Source organism: Monodon monoceros, unplaced genomic scaffold (assembly GCF_005190385.1).
Source record: "Monodon monoceros isolate NGI ecotype Baffin Bay Population unplaced genomic scaffold, NGI_Narwhal_1 Super_Scaffold_18, whole genome shotgun sequence".
Lineage (NCBI taxonomy): Eukaryota > Metazoa > Chordata > Mammalia > Artiodactyla > Monodontidae > Monodon > Monodon monoceros.
Window position 1 is genome coordinate 98,703,053 of NW_021703774.1, and position 24,932 is coordinate 98,727,984.

At 43.0% G+C, this 24,932-nt stretch overlaps 1 protein-coding gene across 2 annotated transcripts in view; it reads left to right on the forward strand.

Moving 5' to 3' along the window:
• ABCA4 (ATP binding cassette subfamily A member 4) overlaps positions 1–24,932 on the forward strand; it is a 136,656-nt gene that overhangs the window by 27,095 nt on the left and 84,629 nt on the right. For both annotated transcript variants that reach the window (XM_029228585.1, XM_029228586.1), the window contains exons 7-11: positions 15,548–15,637; positions 17,945–18,185; positions 19,200–19,339; positions 20,010–20,126; positions 21,022–21,219. In XM_029228585.1, coding sequence (XP_029084418.1) covers positions 15,548–15,637; positions 17,945–18,185; positions 19,200–19,339; positions 20,010–20,126; positions 21,022–21,219 — 786 coding nt within the window. The remainder of the gene's footprint in view (positions 1–15,547; positions 15,638–17,944; positions 18,186–19,199; positions 19,340–20,009; positions 20,127–21,021; positions 21,220–24,932) is intronic.

The following is a 24,932-nucleotide window of genomic DNA, read 5'->3' on the forward strand; positions in this document are numbered from 1 at the left end:
AAATTATTAAGCCACAGCAAGTATAGTTAATTTACAGCATTAGTATTTGTTCTTCCTACATCTACAAAATTATGTGTCTATTATATTTCAAAATTTTGGTGAACTGATTTTGATAAGGAAGAAATAAAAAGGAAATAGAAGAGAGGAACATTAATGTACATTAAATATATATTAGGCCCATGGGCTTGATTGCCATTGGCCTGCCTCGGTTTCTTTTAGACTCCAGGCATGAATAGGCTAGGGCTTATTTTCATGCCAGATCAGATGCTGTTTTATGAATTTAAAAAGAAAATAAGACTGAGAGGTCAAAACTAAAGTCGCTTAGAACACAAACAGGCCCCTACAAAGACTGCTTCTAGGATAATGGGTCCTGGGGTTCTGGCCTTTATTCAGTAGCTGTAGATTGAGCACCAACATGTGAGGCATCCGGTTTTCTCCAAGGTAAACTGGTTTAAAGAAGGATTTTGGCCTCTGACATTTCTTATCTCTCCAGAACAGTAGTTCTTAATCTTTTTATGGATTAGAACTGCCTTTGAGAACCTGACAACAGCTCTAAACCTTTTCCCTAGAGAAATGTAAGTTCACACAGACACACAGAGGGTGGGGCTCTTGGAGCCTCTGAAGTCAGACCCCAAGTTAAGAGCTTTTGCGTTAAAATTTCTTTCCTACTTACCATTAATATATGTCCTTTCCTAAAGGCTCTCAATATAGCCACAGATTCTTCCTTAACTCTCCTTATGAAGTAATCAGCTTCTCCCCTGAGCACAGGACCCAGTAGTGAGAGGACCAGAGGGTGGGCAGCCAGCTGGGGCCCACAGAGATCTCCTGGTGGTCAGGGACTGGGTCCTGGATCTGCACTGGCTCCTTTCTTGCTGTCATTTAAAAGGAACTCAGCTGCTCCATCTGTAAAATTGAGATAGCAAAACCTATTCCATGTATCTCATGGGATCCAGGGGTGAAATTCACATTAGAGAAGAGTTGGAAAAGTGCTTTGAAACAGAAAGCATTTTTACTCTCACAAAAACTAGAATGCAGCTGCTTTGTGGAAGGCCCCACTGTGCCCCGCCCCCATTGCTCCACTCCCAGAAGCATCCTCCTCAAACACTTACGTGGGACATTCTCCTTCCTCCGACCCTCACACTAGTAAGAGGTCTATCTCATAGGGTCGTCTTTTGACTTCCCATAGATTCCAAAACCAATTTTGCTTTCATCAACCACAAATACCAAGACTGAAGTCACCTCAGAGAGAAAAAGGCCCAGTTTCTGTTGAGCCAAAAAAAGTCCCATAACTTGTCTGTTCAAGAGCCCACCCTCTTGTTCAGACTCTCTGCCCCCTCCAGTCCCGGGAAACAGCATGTCTCTGTGACCTCTCCCGGTAGAGACAGTTTGGCATTTCCCCCCTGCTCTGAGTGATTTAGTCTGAATTCTCCACTCATGACGCATTTCCTGGTACTCAGGGTGTCCCCTCCTGGTTGCCCCCTCACCACTGAAGCTGGCTTCCTCTCTTTTCATCTGATGCTTCACAACTGTCAGGTTGCAGCAAACATGCTTCAAATCTACATTCCTCCAGTTGCCTAGCAACAACTTCCCTACCGGATAAATCTGGATTTCCTGTAGCGGCCCACAATTAAACACAGTGGGCCGCTCACTGTCTGTCCACCGTTTCATCTGTTCTTCACCTCTGTCTGGGTGCTTCAAAGGCAGCAGCTCATCCCTTACTCCAGAGCCTTCCACCAGCTCCCAGAGGCCACATGATCCCTATAAAGACACTTTTAAACCAAGGCTACCTATTTACCCTTGTGTTAGATAGATCCTCAACTTAGAAATCAATACTGTTTTCCAGATGGCCTTCTTTGAATCAGAGAAAGTAAAAAAAAAATTTCAACTCATAAAACATTCCTTTTGTGTGCTGGCAGAGTGACATCTGTTTGATTAACCCATTGGATCCAAAGCATCAGCAAGAATTGCTCAAATAAGACTTTTTTAGTAGCTAATATGCCTTATTCTGCCTTAAGAAAAAATATTACACAGTCCCAAAGGACAGACATGTATCTTGTCCCTTGGGAACCCAGAGACCACCTCATGTAGCCAGAATCTTCTTGGCTACTGGCTAGGACCTTGTATCCATTTCTTAAGTACTGGATCAAGGCCCAGGGACCCCTCAAATCAACCATAGCTGATGGGAGATGATAGAGACATACCTTTTCAAGAGCCCTATTTGTATATCCAACCTTCCTTCCTTACAAGGTCTAATCAGACCTTGAACTTGGGTTGGCAGTGCTGAGGCCAGTCGTGACATGGAAGGGTTACCTGTTGTTTGGGAAATTAAGAGAACTTATTTGGCATAGGAAGCAGTGGTGTGTGTGTGTGTGTGTGTGTGTGTGTGTGTGCATGCGTGTGTGTGAGTGATGATATTTGCCATTTTGGTCTGTGACCTTTTTTCCAGAAATGGTTTCACATTTCCATTCAAATAAATTTACAGTCCCTTCCGGTTCTTTTGGCAGGAACAGTCCATGTGAATTTGAATAGATAACAGGAGAGGGAGCCCTGGGAAATTTATTTTATAATTTATGGCAACATCAGTCAGACAATTGGTGACCAGATACGTATGAAGTGTTCCCTGGGGGGACGGGCACTGTTCTGAGATGTAGTTGGTATCTAAAATGAAAGTGTGAGTATAAGACCTTCATTATTTACCATCTCCACTGGAAAGAGCTAGGAAAGGCATTGCAGCTATGGTACCTGGCACTCAGTAAATATTTGTATAATGAATATTATTAAATTATTAACAAGACTGAAAAAGAAAATGGTAACCAGACACACAAATGCATCTCAAGCAGTTGTTCCTCCTGTTCCCTCTTCCCCAAATTTCTGGTTTTGTTCTTGTCTGGCTGTCTCTCCAGTCTCTCTTGCCATCTCTCCTTACATTCCTCCCTCCACCTGGAATTCCTGGTCCTCCCGTTCTGTCCATAATTACTGCCCTCATCCTCATGATCATCACCTTCTCTTCTTTCAAACATTAGCCAAGTGTCACCTTCCCCGTCCCCAGGTGAAACTGACCACCCCCTTCCGGTAAGTCACCATCATACCTTGTAAAAACATCTCTCATGAAATGTAAAATCACAATAGACTCCGTCTCTTTTCCACTAGAGTATATTTCTTTTCTCATTAATTAATACAACACATATTTATGGAGCATTTACTGTGTACCATACCCTGAAGATACAAAAACAAAATAAAGCATATTCTTATGCTTAATGAGTTTACAGTGTAGTAGAAAGACAAATATCTTAAAAAATAATAGCAAACCAATATAAAAGTGATAAATAAATGCACTGAAGATTATAGGAGCAGCTAGGAGGGGCATCTACCCCATGGAGAAGGAGGGCAGGAAGAGCATGACGGTGGGGGAAAGAAGGCTTTCTGGAGAGGGTGAGGTGATTTCACATGAGTTGACTATGGCCAGTAGGGGTAGGGTGAGGATGGGGTGGAATGGGGGAGCTTGGCTGTCTTATCTATTAGGCCCTAAAATGATAGGCATAGTATCTAAGGGAAAAAGGGTTTGCAGAGGCCTACAAAAATGTTTAAGAATTGAAAATTAAAAATTATGGCTCTGAAATACAAAGAAAAAGCTTTAGAATTAAAATTAATAAACATTAAATTGAATGTTTAAGAAACGTAATATTATTCAACTTTCTGGTTAAATTTAATATTCATGAAATTTTAAATTAAAAAAGCTGTTTTATAGTTCAGGTTTTCTCTCTTTACAAACATTCCTAAGTATTTGCAATTATTGCTGAGAAATTGTACCAGATCATTCATTTAACGAGTTAGTCAAGGTCAAATAATTTCAAAAGCAAATTAAGAACCTTAAAAAATTATCTATCTATCTATCTATCTACCTATCTATATCAATATATAGATATAGGTACATATAGCTATAGATAGATACACAGGTGCTTTTAATGTGTTGAATTTGAGGCAGGATGGAATTTTAAGGACAGAGTGTGCCTAGAGCCTATGGAGATGAAGGAGAGGGGATAGAAAGAAGATGTCCACTTAGGCAAAACATAGGCATGGATAATCTCCAGCCCACAGTCAAGTGAGGAAAACAGACAACAAACTCACAAAGAAGAGAAAGTAATTAAAAGGGATAGGAGCTGTGACTGATTGATTGCAGTCCAATCTCTCTGGACACATGAGTGTGACAGTTGCTTATTTTCTGTGCCTCTGGGTTTCTAGTCCCTCTAGGTACCTCCCATTGTCTAGGACCCTGGTTGTTTTTCTCTGCACAGCTTCTTTAGACTCCATTCCTTGATTCCAGCTTCTTCCTAAGGCGGTCTTTCAGATATCTCTTTGCTCCCCTCTCTGCAATCTGAAGGCTCATCCTGCTCCAAACTCAGACCCAACACCAGCTCCTAAGTCACCAGGCTGGGGATTTTGACAATGGGATGGGAATGGGGAAGCATCAGTGATGACTCTCAGGCTTCCAGCTCTGGTGAGTGGGCAGGAGGCAGTGCCACCAATTGAGGAAGGGCATCCAGGAACAGAAGCTGGTTTGGGAGAAGACGATGTGATCAGTTTAGGACAGGTTGGAGTTATGCAAATGTCCAACAGACAACTGAGGGATGGAGATGCAGATTTAGAAGTCATCAACAAAAAGGTAGCAGATTAAATGAGAGAGGGAATGAAAAAACCCAGAGAGAGTGTACAGAATGAGAAGAGCGAGGGTATGGAGGTCGAGAATCTCAGCATATAAGGGGAAAGTAGAGGCTGAAGAGCTTGTGGGCTAGGCAGGGGGGAAACAGAGAAAACCAGGTGAGATGAGTGTCATGAAGGTAAAGAACATGACCAAAAGTGTCAAGAGCAGAGAGGTCTGAAAAGACAAGAACCAAAAGCATCCATTAGACTTTAAAACTGGGAATTCTAGTGAAAGCACCTTGGTAGGATGATGTAGGTGGAAGACTGGGAAGTGTTGGTGAGGAAATGAATCACTGAACGTGAACTGTTCTTTCAAGAAATGTGGGAATAAGGGGTGGAGGAGGGAAGACCCTCCTGCAAGTAAGAGAGAATTCTTCCTGCCTTACTGACTTTGATATGGGACATTGATTTTTTTTCTGCCTTTGGACTCAAACTGAAATACCAACTCTTTGTGTGTCTCCAGCCTGCCAACTCACCCTGCAGATCTTGGGCTATGCCAGCTTCCATAATTGCATGAGCCAATTTCTTATAATAAACCCCTTCCTATTTATATACATCCTGTTGGATCTGTTTCTCTGGGGAACCCTAACTAATACACTGCCCTTAATGAGCATACCATTTCATGGAGTATCAGGCATAGAAACACTTATAGTCAATCTGCTTCTTGCTATAATGTAAGTATTCATTCATTCATCTATTCAATATGTGCCTGAATATCTACTATGTGCCTAGCACACAGACACAGTTCCTGTCTATATGGAGCTTAGAATCTAATAAGAGAGACAGATAACACATAAACAGTAGAATAATTACCAGTGGTGCAGAGCACAAGGAAGGAAATAAAGAGGACACCTAAAAAGAACATAACAGGGCAAGGGCAAGCAAAGAAGCATAGAAAAAGAAGTATCATCTAACTCTACCATGGGGACGCTGTCTTTCACATAGATAGTGGTATCAGGAATGAGACTTGAAAGATGAAGAAAACTTTACCAGGCAGAGAAGGCGGGGAGGGGGAACAATGTGCAGAGCCAGGAGGCATGAGAAAGGGACCAACACTTTAGGGAATGTAGAATGAAGTCTGGATGCTGGAAGAGAAGCAAGAGAGAAGGCTAGAGAGGGAGCCAAGCACTAGCTCACAAGAGTCCAGGTGTGTCCAGCATGGGTATTGACCTTCTTTCCTGGAGGCAGTAGGGAGCCATGGAGGATCTTTGTGCAGGAGAAGTGACATGATTGGATTGGCCTGTTGGGTAACTTAGGCTATAGTGTGGAGGGTACATTGGAAGGAGGGAGATTAGGGGCAAGGGGACAGGAAGAAGGCTTTTCTGATAAAATGTTCTGAGACAGAAGCAAGGAGAGCCTGAGCAAAGGCAGTCTAGTGAGGAAGGAAAAAATAGAGGAGAGAATATTGACTGATTCGTCCATTCCTTCATTTATTTATGCATGCAAAAAAACTTTTTGAAAATTTTGTTATAGAAATAACTATAAAAGTAGAGAGAAAAATATAATGAACCCCCTTGTACCCATCACCCAGGTTCAACTATTATCAACATTTGGCTATTCCTGTTTCTTCTGTTCCTTTTTTCCCTGAAGTCTTTTTTTTTTTTTAATATCTTTATTGGGGTATAATTACTTTACAATGGTGTGTTAGTTTCTGCTTTATAACAAAGTGAATCAGTTATACATATACATATGTTCCCATATCTCTTCCCTCTTGCATCTCCCTCCCTCCCACCCTCCCTATCCCACCCCTCCAGGCAGTCACAAAGCACAGAGCCGATATCACTGTGCCATGCGGCTGCTTCCCACTAGCTATGTACCTTACGTTTGTTAGTGTATATATGTCCATGCCTCTCTCTCGCCCTGTCACAGCTCACCCTTCCCCCTCCCCATATCCTCAAGTCCGTTCTCCAGTAGTTCTGTGTCTTTATTCCTGTCTTACCCCTAGGTTCTTCATGACATTTTTTTCTTAAATTCCATATATATGTGTTAGCATACGGTATTTGTCTTTTTCTTTCTGACTTACTTCACTCTGTATGACAGACTCTAGGTCTATCCACCTCATTACAAATAGCTCAATTTCGTTTCTTTTTATGGCTGAGTAATATTCCATTGTATATATGTGCCACATCTTCTTTATCCATTCATCCGATGATGGACACTTAGGTTGTTTCCATCTCCTGGCTATTGTAAATACAGCTGCAATGAACATTTTGGTACATGACTCTTTTTGAATTATGGTTTTCTCAGGGTATATGCCCGGTAGTAGGATTGCTGGGTCATATGGTAGTTCTATTTGTAGTTTTTTTAAGGAACCTCCATACTGTTCTCCATAGTGGCTGAACCAATTCACATTTCCACCAGCAGTGCAAGAGTGTTCCCTTTTCTCCACACCCTCTCCAGCATTTATTGTTTCTGGATTTTTTGATGATGGCCATTCTGACCAGTGTGAGATGATACCTCATTGTAGTTTTGATTTGCATTTCTCTAATGATTAATGATGTTGAGCATTCTTTCATGTGTTTGTTGGCAGTCTGTATATCTTCTTTGGAGAAATGTCTATTTAGGTCTTCTGCCTATTTTTGGATTGGGTTGTTTGTTTTTTTGTTATTGAGCTGCATGAGCTGCTTGTAAATTTTGGAGATGAATCCTTTGTCAGTTGTTTCATTTGCAAATATTTTCTCCCATTCTGAGGGTTGTCTTTTGGTCTTGTTTATGGTTTCCTTTGCTGTGCAAAGGCTTTGAAGTTTCATTAGGTCCCATTTGTTTATTTTTGTTTTTATTTCCATTTCTCTAGGAGGTGGGTCAAAAAGGATCTTGCTGTGATTTATGTCATAGAGTGTTCTGCCTATGTTTTCCTCTAAGAGTTTGATAGTTTCTGGCCTTACATTTAGGTCTTTAATCCATTTTGAGCTTATTTTTGTGTATGCTGTTAGGCAGTGTTCTAATCTCATATTTTTACATGTAGCTGTCCAGTTTTCCCAGCACCACTTATTGAAGAGGCTGTCCTTTCTCCACTGTACATTCCTGCCACCTTTATCAAAGATAAGGTGTCCATATGTGCGTGGGTTTATCTCTGGGTTTTCTATCCTGTTCCATTGATCTATCTTTCTGTTTTTGTGCCAGTACCATACTGTCTTGATTACTGTAGCTTTGTAGTATAGTCTGAAGTCAGGGAGCCTGATTCCTCCAGCTCCGTTTTTCGTTCTCAAGATTGCTTTGGCTACTCAGGGTCTTTTGTGTTTCCATACAAATTGTGAAATTTTTTGTTCTAGTTCTGTGAAAAATGCCAGTGGTAGTTTGATAGGGATTGCATTGAATCTATAGATTGCTTTGGGTACTAGAGTCATTTTTCACAATATTGATTCTTCCAATCCACGAACATGGTATCTCTCCATCTATTTGTATCATCTTTAATTTCTTTCATCAGTGTCTTATAATTTTCTGCATACAGGTCTTTTGTCTCTTTAGGTAGGTTTATTCCTAGATATTTTATTCTTTTTGTTGCAGTGGTAAATGGGAGAGGTTTCTTGTTTTCACTTTCAGATTTTTCATCATTAGTTTATAGGAATGCCGAGATTTCTGTGCATTAATTTTGTATCCTGCTACTTTACTAGATTCGTTGATTAGCTCTAGTAGTTTTCTGGTAGCATCTTTAGGATTCTCTATGTATAATATCATGTCATCTGCAAACAGTGACAGCTTTACTTCTTCTTTTCTGATTTGGATTCCTTTTATTTCCTTTTCTTCTCTGATTGCTGTGGCTAAAACTTCCAAAACTATGTTGAATAAGAGTGGTGATAGTGGGCAACCTTGTCTTGTTCCTGATCTTAGTGGAAATGCTTTCAGTTTTTCACCATTGAGGATGATGTTGGCTGTGGGCTTGTCATATATGGCCTTTATTATGTTGAGGAAAGTTCCCTCTGTGCCTACTTTCTGGAGGGTTTTTATCATAAATGGGTGTTGAATTTTGTCACAAGCTTTCTCTGCATCTATTGAGATGATCATATGGTTTTTCTCCTTTAATTTGTTAATATGGTGTATCACATTGATAGATTTGCGTATGTTGAAGAATCCTTGCATTCCTGGAATAACCCCCACTTGATCATGGTGTATGATCCTTTTAATGTGCTGTTGGATTTTGTTTGCTAGTATTTTGTTGAGGATTTTTGCATCTACGTTCATCAGTGATATTGGCCTGTAGTTTTCTTTCTTTGTGACATCCTTGTCTGGTTTTGGTATCAAGGTGATGGTGGCCTCGTAGAAGGAATTTGGGAGTGTTCCTCCCTCTCCTATATTTTGGAAGAGTTTGAGAAGGATAGGTGTTAGCTCTTCTCTAAATGTTTGATAGAATTCGCCTGTGAAGCCATCTGGTCCTGGGCTTTTGTTTGTTGGAAGATTTTTAATCACAGTTTCAATTTCAGTGCTTGTGATTGGTCTGTTCATATTTTCTATTTCTTCCTGATTCAGTCTTGGCAGGTTGTGCATTTCTAAGAATTTGTCCATTTCTTCCAGATTGTCCATTTTATTGGCATAGAGTTGCTTGTAGTAATCTCTCATGATCTCTTTTTATTTCTGCAGTGTCAGTTGTTACTTCTTTTTCATTTCTAATTCTATTGATTTGAGTCTTCTCCCTTTTTTTCTTGATGAGTCTGGCTAATGGTTGATCTATTTTGTTTATCTTCTCAAAGAACCAGCTTTTAGTTTTATTGATCTTTGCTATCGTTTCCTTCATTTCTTTTCCATTTGTTTCTGATCTGATTTTTATGATTTCTTTCATTCTGCTAGCTTTGGGGTTTTTTTGTTCTTCTTTCTCTAATTGCTTGAGGTGCAAGGTTAGGTTGTTTATTCGAGATGTTTCCTGCTTCTTAAGGTGGGCTTGTATTGCTATAAACTTCCCCCTTAGAACTGCTTTTGCTGCATCCCATAGGTTTTGGGTCGTTGTGTCTCCATTGTCATTTGTTTCTAGGTATTTTTTTATTTCCTCTTTGATTTCTTCAGTGATCACTTCGTTATTAAGTAGTGTATTGTTTAGCCTCCATGTGTTTGTATTTTTTACAGATCTTTTCCTGTAATTGATATCTAGTCTCATGGCGTTGTGGTCGGAAAAGATACTTGATACAATTTCAATTTTCTTATATTTACCAAGGCTTGATTTGTGACCCAAGATATGATCTATCCTGGAGAATTTTCCATGAGCACGTGAGAAAAATGTGTATTCTGTTGTTTTTGGATGGAGTGTCCTATAAATATCCATTAAGTCCATCTTTTTTCATGTATCATTTAAAGCTTGTGTTTCCTTACTTATTTTCATTTTGGAATATGTGTCCATTGGTGAAAGTGGGCTGTTAAAGTCCCCAACTATGAATGTGTTACTGTCGATTTCCCCTTTTATGGCTGTTAGTATTTGCCTTATGTATTGAGGTGCTCCTATGTTGGGTGCATAAATATTTACAATTGTTATACCTTCTTTTTGGATTGATCCCTTGATCATTATGTAGTGTCCTTCTTTGTCCCTTCTAATTGTCTTTATTTTAAAGTCTATTTTGTCTGATATGAGAATTGCTACTCCAGCTTTCTTTTGGTTTCCATTTGCATGGAATATCTTTTTCCATCCTGTTACTTTCAGTCTGTATGTGTCTCTAGGTGTGAAGTGGGTCTCTTCTAGACAGCATATATAAGGGTCTTGTTTTTGTATCCATTCAGCCAATCTGTGTCTTTTGGTGGGAGCATTTAGTCCATTTACATTTAAGGTAATTATCGATATGTATATTCCTATTCCCATTTTCTTAATTGTTTTGAGTTTCTTATTATAGGTCTTTTCCTTCTCTTGTGTTTCGTGTCTAGAGAAGTTCCTTTAGCATTTGTTGTAAAGCTGGTTTGGTGGTGCTGAACTCTCTCAGCTTTTGCTTTTCTGTAAAGGTTTTAATTTCTCCATCAAATCTGAATGAGATCCTTGCTGGGTAGAGTAATCTTGGTTGCAGGTTTTCCTGCTACATCACTTTCAGTATGTCCTGCCACTCCCTTCTGGCTTGCAGGGTTTCTGCTGAGAGATCAGCTGTTAACCTTATGGGGATTCCCTTGTGTGTTATTTGTTGTTTTTCCCTTGCTGCTTTTAATATGTTTTCTTTGTATTTAATTTTTGACAGTTTGATTAACATGTGTCTTGGCGTACTTCTCCTTGGATTTATCCTGTATGGGACTCTCTGTGCTTCCTGGACTTGATTAACTATTTCCTTTCCCATATTAGGGAAGTTTCCAACTATAATCTCTTGAAATATTTTCTCAGTCCCTTTCTTTTTCTCTTCTTCTTCTGGGACCCCTATAATTCGAATGTTGGTGCATTTAATGTTGTCCCGGAGGTCTCTGAGACTGTCCTCAGTTCTTTTCATTCTTTTTTCTTTATTCTGCTCTGCAGTAGTTATTTCCACTATTTTATCTTCCAGGTCACTTATCCATTCTTCTGCCTCAGTTATTCTGCTATTGATTCCATCTAGAGTACTTTTAATTTCATTTATTGTGTTGTTCATCGTTGCTTGTTTCATCTTTAGTTCTTCTAGGTCCTTGTTAAATGTTTCTTGCATTTTGTCCATTCTATTTCCAAGGTTTTGGATCATCCTTACTATCATTATTCTGAATTCTTTTTCAGGTAGACTGTCTATTTCCTCTTCATATGTTACGTCTGGTGCATTTTTATCTTGCTCCTTCATCTGCTGTGTGTTTTTCTGTCTTCTCATTTTGCTTATCTTACTGTGTTTGGGGTCTCCTTTTTGCAGGCTGCAGGTTCATAGTTCCCGTTGTTTTTGATGTCTGTCTCCAGTGGCTAAGGTTGGTTCAGTGGGTTGTGTAGGCTTCCTGGTGGAGGGGACTAGTGCCTGTGTTGTGGTGGATGAGGCTGGATCTTGTCTCTCTAGTGGGCAGGTCCACATCTGGTGGTGTGTTTTGGGGTGTCTGTGGACTTATTATGATTTTAGGCAACCTCTCTGCTAATGGATGGGGTTGTGTTCCTGTTTTGCGAGTTGTTTGGCATAGGTTGTCCAGCACTGTAGCTTGCTGGTCGTTGAGTGAAGCTGGGTGCTGGTGTTAAGATGGAGGTCTCTGGGAGATTTTCACCGTTTGATATTATGTGGAGCTGGGAGGTCTCTTGTGGACCAGTGTCCTGAAGTTGGCTCTCCCACCTCAGAGGCAGAGCCCTGACTCCTGGCTGGAGCACCAAGAGCCTTTCATCCACACGGCTCAGAATAAAAGGGAGAAAAAGTAGAGAGAATTAGTAGAAGTATGAAGAAAGAAAGAAAGGAAGAAAGGAAGGAAGGAAGTAAAAAAGAAGGCAAGAAGGCAAGAAGGAAAGAAAGGAGGGAGGTAGGGAGGAAGGAAGGAAGGAAGGAGGGAAGGAAGGAAAAAAGAAAGAAAGAAGATACAGTAAAATAAAATAAAGTAAAATAAAGTTATTGAATTAAAAACTAATTATTTAGAAAAAAAAGAGGGACGGATAGAACCTTAGGACAAATGTTGGAAGCAAAGCTATACAGACAAAATCTTACACAGAAGCGTACACATAGACCCTCACAAAAAGAGGTAAAGGGGAAAAAATCATAAATCTTGCTCTCAAAGTCCATCTCCTCAATTTGGGATGATTCGTTGTCTAAAGGAGGGAAGGAAGGATGGAAGGAAGGAAAGAAAGAAAGAAAGAAAGAAAAGTATAATAAAGTTATTAAAATTATTACGAAAAAAGATTAAAAAAAAAACAATGGACAGATAGAACCCTAGGACAAATGGTGGAAGCAAAACTATACAGACAAAATCTCACACAGACGCATACACATACACACTCACAAAAAGAGGAAAAGGGGAAAAAATCACAGATCTTGCTCTCGAAGCCCACCTCCTCAATTTGGGATGACTCGTTGTCTATTCATGTATTCCACAGATGCAGGGTACATCAAGTTGATTGTAGAGCTTTAATCCGCTGCTTCTGAGGCTGCTGGGAGAGATTTCCCTTTCTCTTCTTTGTTCTCACAGCTCACAGGGGCTCAGCTTTGGATTTGGCCCTGCCTCTGCGTGTAGGTCGCTGGAGGGCGTCTGTTTTTTGCTCAGACAGGACAGGGTTAAAGGAGCTGCTGATTCGGGGGCTCCGGTTCACTCAGGCCGGGGGTGGGGGGGGGGGAAGGAGGGGCACTGCGTGCGGGGCGGGCCTGCGGCGGCAGAGGCCGGCGTGACGTTGCACCAGCCTGAGGCCCGCCGTGCGTTCTCCCGGGAAAGTTGTCTCTGCATCCCGGGAACCTGGCAGTGGTGGGCTGCACAGGCTCCCCGAAGAGGGGTGTGGATAGTGACCTGTGCTCGCACACAGGCCCCTTGGTGGCGGCAGCAGCAGCCTTAGCGTCTCCTGCCCGTCTTTGGGGTCCGTGCTTTTAGCCGCGGCTCGCGCCCGTCTCTGGAGCTCCTTTAAGCAGCGCTCTGAAACCTCTCTCCTCGCGCACCAGGAAACAAAGAGGGAAGAAAAAGTCTCTTGCGTCTTCGGTAGGTCCAGACTTTTCCCCGGAATCCCTCCCGGCCAGCCGTGGCGCACTAACCTCCTGCAGGCTGTGTTCACGCCGCCAACCCCAGTCCTCTTCCTGCGCTCCGACCGAAGCCCGAGCCTCAGCTTGCAGCCCCGCCCGCCCCGGCGGTTGAGCAGACAAGCCTCTCGGGCTGGTGAGTGCCGGTCGGCCCTGATCCTCTGTGCGGGAATCTCTCTGCTTTGCCCTCCGCACCCCTGTTGCTGTGCTCTCCTCCGCGGCACCGAAGCTCCCGCTTCCGCCTCCCGCAGCCTCCGCCCGCGAAGGGGCTTCCTAGTGTGTGGAAACTTTTCCTCCTTCACAGCTCCCTCCCACTGGTGCAGGTGCCGTCCCTATTCTTTTGTCTCTGTTTTTTCTTTTTTCTTTTGCCCTACCCAGGTACGTGGGGAGTTTCTTGCCTTTTGGGTGGTCTGAGGTCTTCTGCCAGCATTCAGTAGATGTTCTGTAGGAGTTGTTCCACGTATAGATATATTTCTGTTGTATCTGTGGGGAGGAAGGTGATCTCCACGTCTTACTCTTCCGCCATCTTCTTCTAAACCTCCCTGAAGTCTTTTAAAGCAAACCACAGACAACATTTCATCCTCACATATTTCCCTATGTATCTCTAACATAAAAACTTACTTGTTTTAACAAAACCACAGTGCTATGATCACACCCAACAAAATTAACATTAATTCCTCAATATTACCAAATACCCAGTTATGTTCGCTTTCCCTCTGATCGTTACAGCTGGTTTGTTCAGATCAAAATAAAAGAAAATAAGGTCCACAATGGCATTTTAATTGATGTGTATCTTAGATCCCCTTTCATCTGTGACAGATCTTATTGGAGACAGCTAGGAGGGAGAGTCAACAGGACTGAGTGATAGCTTGCCATTGGCACACATTTTTACCTGCTGGCTTCCTCCCTTCCTACCTGTTCTTCTCGGCAATTAAAGCGCTTTGCTCAACATACACTGAAGCTATTTTCAAGGAGTTTGAAAAGTAGTCATGGCAAGACCAAAGCCTAGGCCCAGTGTTAAGGTTAAGGAGAGAAGACTCTTCTCAGGGGTATAGTTTCAATGGTGGCTTTGCTGCTCCTTCCTCTAGAAAATTCTCCACCTGTCTGCTTTGTAGCTCTCATATGTAACAAAGCCTTTCATATTACAGTTAGAAAGTAAGCCTGAAATGTTGATGCTCCAAGAGTGTACGTACACTTATTCTTCAGTTCAGAGTCAGAGAGAATACGAGGGCTCCTGCACCTACAGCCAGGATAGAGTGGAGCAGGACCACAGCTAGAAATAGGAGGCTGGGCTGCTCAAAGCCTAACTCCACCTGCTCCTCTGCTCTGCCGCAGCTGGATCAGTACACGCATCATTTAGGAGAGCCACACTGGCAAATAAAAAGGCAAGGCTTGTGGCTTGTGGTCCATAAATGCATGAATCAGAATTATATGTTGAGCTTGTTAAAATGAAGATTCCCCTCCAGGCCTACTCAAGATGCACACTTGAGTTGGAAAATCACAATCTTAAAAGTTAGAATTCAGTCCTAAAAAACAGAGACTCGGTGATTCAATCATTTTTGAAACTATGAAGAATGAAGTTATTCATTCAGGACTTGCACTTGATTTCCGGAAAACAAGGTGTTCACCTCAGGCTCTGGGACTTGGAGCCAGCAAGCTTGTGAACTTCCACGTTCCCCACCGCGGTGGAAAACGCACAAACAGCTCTGCATCGCCGCGTGGGCCTGGGGTCACCAGAACACTGGCGTCACTTAGAGAATCGATTGCAAGGGAACTTCTCTCTCTTTAAGGCTGCCAATCGCAGCTTTAAAAAGAAAGGTTCTGGAGTTAGCCGAATCTTCCATAAGAGTGGTGCTGAACAGAGGAAGAGACACAACCTGTCTGGAAAGGACATAAATGGACCACAATGACAAGGAAGCCCGAGGTGAACAGGTGGGCACCCTCTGCATGTGGCCTTCCTTTACACCCCAGCAGCTGTGCTCTGTCTTCCTTCCTCCAGGAGCCTTGTCTGGTGTTGCTAAACCAGCAATCAGAATCACTTTGGTGTATTTAATGTCACCATGAAACTATTTGTGATTGCCTAGCTCAGCAGGGCTGAGAATAAGAACCTTTGATTTTCTCGAGTAGACGAAAGAAGTTTGTTACTGAAAGCAATCTTTCAGAAGAGGTTCCGTGATCAAAAAGAAGGGAGGAAATATTTTTCAAGCATACAGGAGATCAGATAGCACCCATGTATATATGTAGAACTACATATATATACTATATTTTAAAAAATTTTTTCCTGTAAATTACAGCTTCCCAAACTCCTGGACAGCAGTTCTCAAGGTATCAATCTGAGATCGTGGGGAAGAATATTATCTGATATGTCGCCAAGAATTCAAGAAGTAAGTGGCTTGATGATAGTAATATAATCTCATTATATCTTTCCACCATTTTATCACACTTATTACGTCAGATAATTTAATTGTACCTCAGACCTGTTCAAGGAGAAATACATTTGATCTTTCCATCTAGCAATTTCAAAATACCTGTTCATATCCTTAATTATCTGTGCTTCTGGGTCGGAGGCAGTAAGAAAGGAACTGTTCGTCTAATTTCACACCTAGAAAGAAATAACACTCTGTCTGGTGTAGCAGATTATTAGTGGACTGACAGCTGAATCTAAGTCTTTCCACTCTTATGTGATCCAATATTCTATTATGCTCTTGAAATCCACATAAATCTATACCATTAATAGTAATCGCATACACTTACACAGTGCTTACAGGCACTAAGTGTCTTACATACATATTACATACTCATTTCATCACAAAGATAGTGACTTTTTGTGTTGTTTTGTAAAAGATGCGCACAGTTTAATCAAATGCCAAGCCTTTGCCCGTATATAAAATGATTCTCCACTCAACAGGTGAGAGATGCTGGGGTCATAATGATGAAGAGACAGATATGGTCACTGCCTTGTGAAATGTATAGTCCAACAGGGAAGAGAGATGTGAAATGAACAATTATCTTCAAGTGTAATAAGGATTATGAAAGAGAGGCAAAAGGGGAAATATAATTTTCCCTAAACTTTTTTTCCCCTCCAGTATTCTCAGCTGACTTGGGCTTTGCCAACCTGGAAAACTGCATGGTTAGAATCTCTCCTCATAAAACTAAGCTCAGCCTGCGCAGAGTGCCGTGCAGGGAAAGTTAGAGAAGGGCCCATTGTACTGATGGCCACCTGCTGCAGGGGGAGTCTGTGTTTAACATTCTTTTCTTCATAAGCATTTTAAAAATTCATATCAGTATAATAGGGTTGAAGTTGATAGAGAACTTTTTTTTTAAATCTCCAAAGCATATTAAAGCTCTTAATTCCATGTGGGAGTTGCAGAAGGTTTCTTGTCTGTCTAGATAGCAAGTCTAGCATTCGTGACTGGGTTGAAGCAGATGGCCCAGTTTATGTTAACTAATACTAGACTATTTGACTCTGGAACAGCCCCTTCATCTCGGAGCGCTTTGATTAAATGAGCAACATAATAATGGTAATAACCCCTTACAAGACTGTCATAAGACTTACTGTTGTTGAAGCAGTTTGAGATTCCATCTTTATTATTGAAGCCTATACTGTGATTATAGGCATGACTCAATATGTGGATTCTACATGGCGCTCAGCAGTTTCAGAGAGCAAGTGTTGGCATGTGGACAGAGAGGAGATGACCGGTAAACATCACTTATTGCAGTGGGAGAACTGTTTTCAGTCTCACCTGTTTGAATCCTAATGGTTTTTTAAATCCCCAAGTGCCTTTGAGAATAAGTAACCAAGTGTGTTTTGGGAATAAAAGCAGCATGATTTTTATTTTGTATTTTCCTTTAAAGTCAAATGGTATTATGGGAACTGAGACCCTGGCAACTCTGGCAGCCCTCAACTTAGTTCTCAGCATTTTAGATCTACCTTCAGAAAACAAGGCCACTGAGTGCCACTGGTACCAATATGGAGAGATGACCACCAGCCTCTTCTTAGTTTGGTGAAGAATTTAAAAATAGTTTTCCCAAGAATGGAGACTTCATCTGTTCTATATTTGCTTAGATCTTAAAACACACACACACACACACACACACACACACACACACACACACACACACACACACAAAAACACTAAAAGAAACCACAAACCACACATTTCAGGGAAATGGAAGAGTTCACATTTGGTAAAGCTAAGCTAATAAGAAGATAATTTTCCAAATATAGAAAGCTAAATTCTAAACTATTTGGCCAAAGAAATTTGCCCCGACTTTGCCTTTCTAGGACAGAGCTACTCCTCTATTTTATTTCCCAGTTTTCCGGTAGCTCCATCTTGGTGGGATAACAGAACCTAAGAACTGACTGGTAGAGAAATATTCTCTATGTTTCCCCAAGGACACATTCCGAAGGAATTCAAACTAAATGGACTGGAAGAGAGAAATAATATTGAAATACTTTGGAGGTTAACTCTTTTATTTTCTTTAAGGCTCATCCTAGTTTCCTCCTAGGCCCTGAGTGGGTGGCAGTAGATTTTATTTCACAGCTGGATTAAGGATTGCTAAGCATATATATGTTTTCTTTCAAACCTGGAAATCAAATGCCTATGCAAAGGTGTCCCCAAACTTTGACTTCACAGTGGATTGTGACTCTGACTACCTTAGCATAACCCGAAGCCTTTGCCTTGCCATAGTTCATCCACCGACCAAGTGTTCAAGACTTGCTGTGGGTGACCAGGCCACTCGTGCAGACTGGCGGTCCAGAGACGTTCACACAGCTGATGGGCACCCTGTCTGACCTCTTGTGTGGCTACCCAGAGGGAGGAGGCTCTCGGGTGTTCTCCTTCAACTGGTACGAAGACAATAACTATAAAGCCTTCCTGGGGATTGACTCCACAAGGAAAGATCCTATCTATTCTTATGACAAAAGAACAAGTAAGTTTTCTAAGTCCTGCATATAAATTGGCTTCTGATGTTGGTTAAGCTGATTGGTTAACACTTCCAGGTGAAATTAATCCTGGGGTTGATTTTCCCTTGGTCTTGTTGAGGGGCCTTGGGCAAAGAGGCTTCTCCTTCCAGAGAGTCCATTTCCCCAAGTAGGAAGCGGGTAGTGCTCATAAAGAATTCTGGAAGTGAGCCATGGAAAGAACTGAGACCCACTTGGAACGGGAACGGAGGGGACATTTCCCACTGATCTGATTGAACTAGGGTTACGTTCTAGAGGAAGAGAAAGATAAATGAGGAGGCGACCCAGAGTTGCAAGCAGAGCTGGGGTCAGAAGGGCTCTGGAGAGTAAACATGGCTGTGGGATGTTTTTACAAACACAATGTAGTGAAAATCCGTCTGTGTAGTACTGAATTATTTTCCAAATGGCAAGTTGCTGGCAAGTTATCTTTCCCACCTTTCACTACTTTTTTTGGCCCCTGTGGAGTAAAGGAGGGTGGGGTGCGGACGAAATGCAGCTGGGCAACCCTCTAGTTAAAAATTGAAAAGCAGCAGCAAGGCACACACCAAAAGCAGCTGGGCCCTAAGACAGCCACACACAACAGAGAAGTTAAGCAGCTAATTGAAAGGAAATTATTGAGACTAAAGCTGAGATTGCAAGGGGAGGCCTTGTTTGGCCTCTTGGTCCCTTTCATCTGAGAATGGCCTCTGTTCCTTGCAATAATCATAAGCAGGCTTCTCAACCTTCCTCTAAAGCAGAAAAAAAACACAAGGCAAGCCCCATCCTTTGTTTCTCTGATGAGGCCTTTATTGAGATGCACTGTGGCATTTTTACTTACTAATGATGAGCTTGTTATTGGTGGGGTGCAGCCTATTAATTTAGGTTATTTGTCAAATCCTCCAGCATACAGTTGAATGAGACATGTGATTTGAACACACTAATGACTGTGTTTAGCTGTGAGCAATGGGGAGTTTCTATAAAATCTGTCCCTTCTCTCCTGACAGCAACCTTTTGTAATGCATTGATCCAGAGCCTGGAGTCAAACCCTCTAACCAAAATAGCCTGGAGGGCAGCAAAGCCTTTGCTGATGGGAAAAATCCTCTTTACTCCGGATTCCCCCGCAATACGCAGGATACTGAAGAACGTAAGGTCCCGGCTGGTCTTGTCCCTTCTGCCTTCTCCTCTGGCTACCCAGTAGAATGAGAGTGTGTATGCATGCATGTGTGTGTATGTGTGAATGAGTGTGGTGTGTGTGTGGTGTGTGTGTGTGTGTCTATATTTTTTACTGTGCCCTCCTGGTGGTGGGCCTCATGTTTGCTTTTTGCTAAGTGGACTCTTGGTTCCTCCCCCATCCACAGACATCATTGGAAGGCTTTGCACCAATGCCCCTGCCTGGCCCTCCCCTCTCTATGCAGCCTACAATGAGATTTTCTTCCGCACTGCCTGAATTCTATCCCTAAGGGAAGAGTTCACAGTTCTCTGAAGCTTGGCTACCCGGAACAGACAAAGATAGGGAGGAAGGGAGGAAGAGCATTTGCTCACAGGGAGTCCACATCCAGCTTTAATGAGGTTCTGAGACAATAACATCATCAATATTATGAGTACCTCTGAGATACTAAGAAATAAGATTCTGTCAATCTGGGAGGGTGGGAAATAGCTGATTGTTCTGGGAAATATCAATCAACTGAGAAAATAAAGACACTTCCTTGAAAAGCCTTTCCTAAATATTGAGGGTTTGTGACAGGAAAGGTACAACCAAGATTCTTTCTCACTTTTTCTCTCTCCATTCTTTTGCTGTCTCTGTCTGGTTTTAGGCCAACTCGACGTTTGAAGAGCTGGAGCGTTTCAGGAAGTTGGTCAAAGCCTGGGAAGAAGTAGGGCCCCAGATCTGGTACTTCTTTGACAGGAGCATGCAGATGACCATGATCAGAGTACGGATGGTATTAGAGGTCGGGAGGCGGGGGGAGGAGAAAGGCCAGGGAAGTTCCATTTGTTTCCTTTGCCCAATAGAGGGTTAATCACCCCTGGAGTTAGATCAAAATATAATAAGCACCAGTTTTGGAAGCTGTCATCATGTGGAATCACTGGCTTTGGGTGGGATATAGCTTTCTGAAACTCTGGGGAAATGTGAAAACCACCATAAGACCAGTAACCTCCTGAGGTTTCTTCCTGTTATGAATTCACTTGAGGGCCTCACATTCAAAGGGGCATCTCCCCAAGGGGCCAGCTCTGTAACTGCAAAAGGTGGTTGAGTGTGTCTCTCTGGTCTCATTTTCAGTTTCACAAAACCAGGAGATAAGAGTCCTGCATAGCAGGGATAATTAAGAGGGAACCAAAGAAAATCCTTAAGAAAAAGAAAGCTTCCTATATACCATTTCCCTGCCCCTCTGCCCCATCCCCACATACACGTCTCCCCTCTGTTGTAGAGACCTATGTATTGGGGGGAAATGGGATATAGATAGATATGCCTTATGATGGAAGAAAACCCACTAGATTTTTAGGGAGCCTTAAAGCCTATCCGATTTGTTAAAAATTAGAAATGGCCTAAAAACAAGACCAAAGATCCTGTGGAATTCTTTTTTTTTTTTTCTTGCGGTACGCGGGCCTCTCACTGCTGTGGCCTCTCCCGTTACGGAGCACAGTCTCCGGACGCGCAGGCTCAGCGGCCATGGCTCATGGGCCCATCCACTCCGCGGCATGCGGGATCCTCCCGCACCGGGGCACGAACCCATGTCCCCTGCATCGGCAGGCGGACCCTCAACCACTGCGCCACCAGGGAAGCCCTGTGGAATTCTAAATGCTGTAACTGTATTGCTTCTTCCCAAGGACACCCTGGAGAACCCAACAGTAAAAGCCTCTTGGAATAGGCAGCTTGGTGAAGAAGGTATTACTGCCGAAGCCGTACTGAACTTCCTCTATAGGGGCCCACGAGAGGGCCAGGCTGATGACATGGACAACTTCGACTGGAGGGATATATTTAACATCACTGATCGCACACTACGCCTGGCTAATCAATACCTGGAGGTAAGGGCAGCAAGCCACTTGAGGGCCACATTGGGCCCCTCCAGGACAGCCCTGTAGGTGGAGCCAGAGATCCCTTAGCAAGTCAAGCGGTCTTGGGTTTCAAATCTCATTTTCCCCACTGAAGAAACAAGAATTCCCACAGCCCCCAGAGATGGATCCTGTTCTCTAACAGCTTATCCACAATTAAATAGTTCCCTCTTCACATCTTCTGCCTCCTAACAGCTCCCTGACTCCTCCTTGGCTACTCCTTCTGCCTTGTAGCTCATACAGTGTCGTGTCTGTCCTCAGCCATCTCCTGTCTGCCATTGCTTCAGTGGCTGTCCATTGGTAGTGTTCACCAAACCTCAAGTTCCGAGGTCCCCTTGCTTGCTGGACACTCCCACCCCCGGGTTATACAGGCACATCAGCCTCAACGTGTCCAAAACAAATTTGTATTCTCACTACCCATAAAACCTATCCTCCTTCAGCATTTCCTATCCTGATCACGGTCCTCTGCATTTTTCCAAATTCTCAAGCTAGAGGTTTAAGGGTCAACCTTAAATCACCTTCCACACAACAGCTCTCATTTACTGTGTAACGTTTTGCCAAGCACCGTGCTAAGCGCTTTTACGTACCTTAGTTCATTCAATCCTCTGATAGCTCCATCAAGTGTATGCTATCATCATTCCCACTTTACAGCTGCAGAAGCTGAGGCTTAAAGAGTTTAAATAAGATCCCATCTCACAGCTATTAGGTAGAACAGACAGGATGCAGATCTGGTGTGCCTGAATTCAGAGCCTGCTGTCCTGACCCCTCCACTGCCTCTGTTACGTCCAGTCACTGAGCTTTGGCTCCTCATCTCTAGGTATTTCTCCACTCCTCCTCTTGCTTGCCAGGCTCTCTGAGCCCCAGAGGCCTTGTCATCTCTCCACTAGCCTGTTCTAAAGGCTCACTCCCTGGACTCCAGGGTCCAGTCTCTGTTGGTTCAGGCACTTCTCCACGCTGACACCAGAGTTACATTCCAAACACACATCTGCTGGCATCACTGCCACTCTTACAATCTTAATGACTCATCCTCAGGGAACACAAGTCCCTTCCAAACCTGCTCCAGCCCACCTTCCCAGCCTCTGCTCACTCATATATCTTCAGCTCTGCTCCACAGCTCCTCCCACCACCCTCAGGGACACCCCAGCTTCTCATGATTTCATCCTTTGCAAATGGCTGTTTCCCTGCCTATTTATGAGAGCCTTTTTGCTTAAGTGAAAAAGAGAATTTACTGGTTGACATAACCCGGAAGTTCAGGGGACCTAGGACACTGTGTCCTTCCATCTTACCTTTCTGCTTGCCTTGGCCCAACTTTGATCTCAGCCAGACCCTTTCCATTTGGTAGTGTGTCAGCTGCTCACGCCCTCAGTGGTCATCTTTACCCCAAAAACTACACAGAAAGAGGGAGTGGCTTTCCCGTAGCATACATAATACTCCTAGAGAGTTCTCAAATTGGCCTGGCCACTCTACCTGTCCCCAGTCCCTCAGCAGATGGTGTACCACCACGAGGCAAGGCAAGCGCAGTTAGCTTCATCTGAGTCTCATGGACTGTGCATGATTACTATGAAGTGGGGGAGGGTATTTACCCGAAAGAAGAAACACAAGGCAGAGAAGTCTGAAAGGACTTTTCCTTCTCCATCTACTGAGCTTCTCTTCATTCACTTTTTGAGACTTAGCTCTCAAATGTCACTTCTGCTTCGACATAGGTTTAGTCACTCACTCTTCTGTGCATCCCTGGCCCCCTCTTTACATCTCTTTCAGACCGTATTCAAGTTAGACTCAAGTTAGCAGTTAACATGTCCATCTCTGGCAGATCAGCAGGCTGGAGTTATCAGAGTCAAGGAGCCCATCCTAGTTATTTTTGAATTCTTGACCTCAAACTTCAGGGAACATCTCCACCTGAGGGCTTATCACACCTACCCTTGGGCCTCATGTCATATAGAGCCATTAGCAGGTAGAAGATGCTCTGGGCAATAGGAGAGGGAATTAAGCCAGTGGCCCCCAAGAGCACGCCCCTCTCCCCAGACTCCTTGGTCCTGAGGATAACTAACTCGTGAGAAAAAGCCTGGCACCTGCTGTCACCACAGTGCTCTTAAAGACTCCCTCCTGCCCTTGGTGCCACCAGAATTTCCCCGGAGTGTGTGATGCTCCCTCTCCAGAACCATGGAAATATCGGCACAGGCTCTCCAGGTGGCCTTTCAGAAGGGGTCAGGTGTGGCAGCAGCACGACCAAAGTTCAGGTCATTACAAAGTGATTCCCAACTTGTCTGAAGGCAAGAATGACCATGGGTGCTTTTTACAAAACAGATTTCTGGACACAAACCTAGATCAACTGACTCAGAATTCCCAGGGAAGAGGCCTGGTAGTCTGTATTTTTACAAACCTGTTAGATTGGTGAGAGCTTGGAGTCCCCTTGTACGATTACTCAATTGACATCGTCTTCTTCTCACGGTTCCTCTACCAGCTAAGTCCCCATCCCTGGCCATGCCCACCACCATCCACCACTGTGCTTATAATATAGGCAGGATTTTTTAGATGGAATTTAAATAGATTCTATTTAGATAGATTTCTATTTAGATAAATAGATAAATAGATATCTATTTAGATAAAATTCTATTTAGATAGAATAGAGTTCAGAGGGTCTCACAATATTTTTGTGAGGTACTACGTATCAGTATAAAGAATACTTCTTGTCTTAGGTTTGACTTGACATTTGCACGGTGATGTAAAGGGCTTGTTTTCTTGAAGGATCATTTTTTCCATGTAGCTTGTGCTTAATGTAGCACCAAGCACCCAACAGATACTTAGTATATATTAAATGGTTAAGAATTCAGTCTCTGGAGCCAGACCACCTGGGTTCAAATCCCTGCTAGTTGTGCCTCAGTTTCTGCATCTGTAAAGTGGGGATATTAATAATACTTACCTAATAGGCTTGCTATGAGAATTAACTGAGTTAATTCATGCAAAGCACTTAAGACAGTGCCTGGCATTTAGTAAGCACTTAATAAATATTAATTTTTTAGTAAAATTCAAACAAACAAAAAATACTGTTTGGGAGGAGGAGAGTGGAATTAGTGAAATCAGGCCCAGCCACTGAGCCACTCCTGGTGCTCCTCTAGGGATTACAAAACTGCTAATCGCATCTCACATAAACCACCAACACTTCCCTGGGGCCTTGCAATCCCATTAGCCCAGCGAAATGCTCCTAAGCAAAGCCCAAGACTGCCACAGGTCAATGGCCTGCCCCAGGGGTTCCTAAGAGGGGTTTTGATGGTGGCAGAAACCCAGCAGGTAATTATGCTGAGGTTTCTGATCTTCCTGCCCTGGGGAGCAGGGGAGCGGGAAGAAGGAGGAAAGTGATGGGGAATAAACTGAAAGGAGAAGGGGGGGAGGGGGGCTTGGGGGGGGTGTCTGAAAAGCGGTGAGGTAGAATCCAGTCATTACAACTGGTCCTGGAATTTTCTGCTTTTGTCCTTGTGTTTTGGGAAGTCTGGAGGAGCTTTGGAAACTCCCCAGCTCTCATCCTGAGGACTACTCAGTAGCAGACAGGGCATGAAAACCTCTTCGGGATGGCTCTAAGGGCCTCTCCAGGACAGGGCAGCAAGCATGTTCCTTCATAGGCTGTTCAAGGCTTGACTGAGCCTCTCCTTTTCAGTAATATGACTTTCATTAAAGAGCTTTGAGAACTT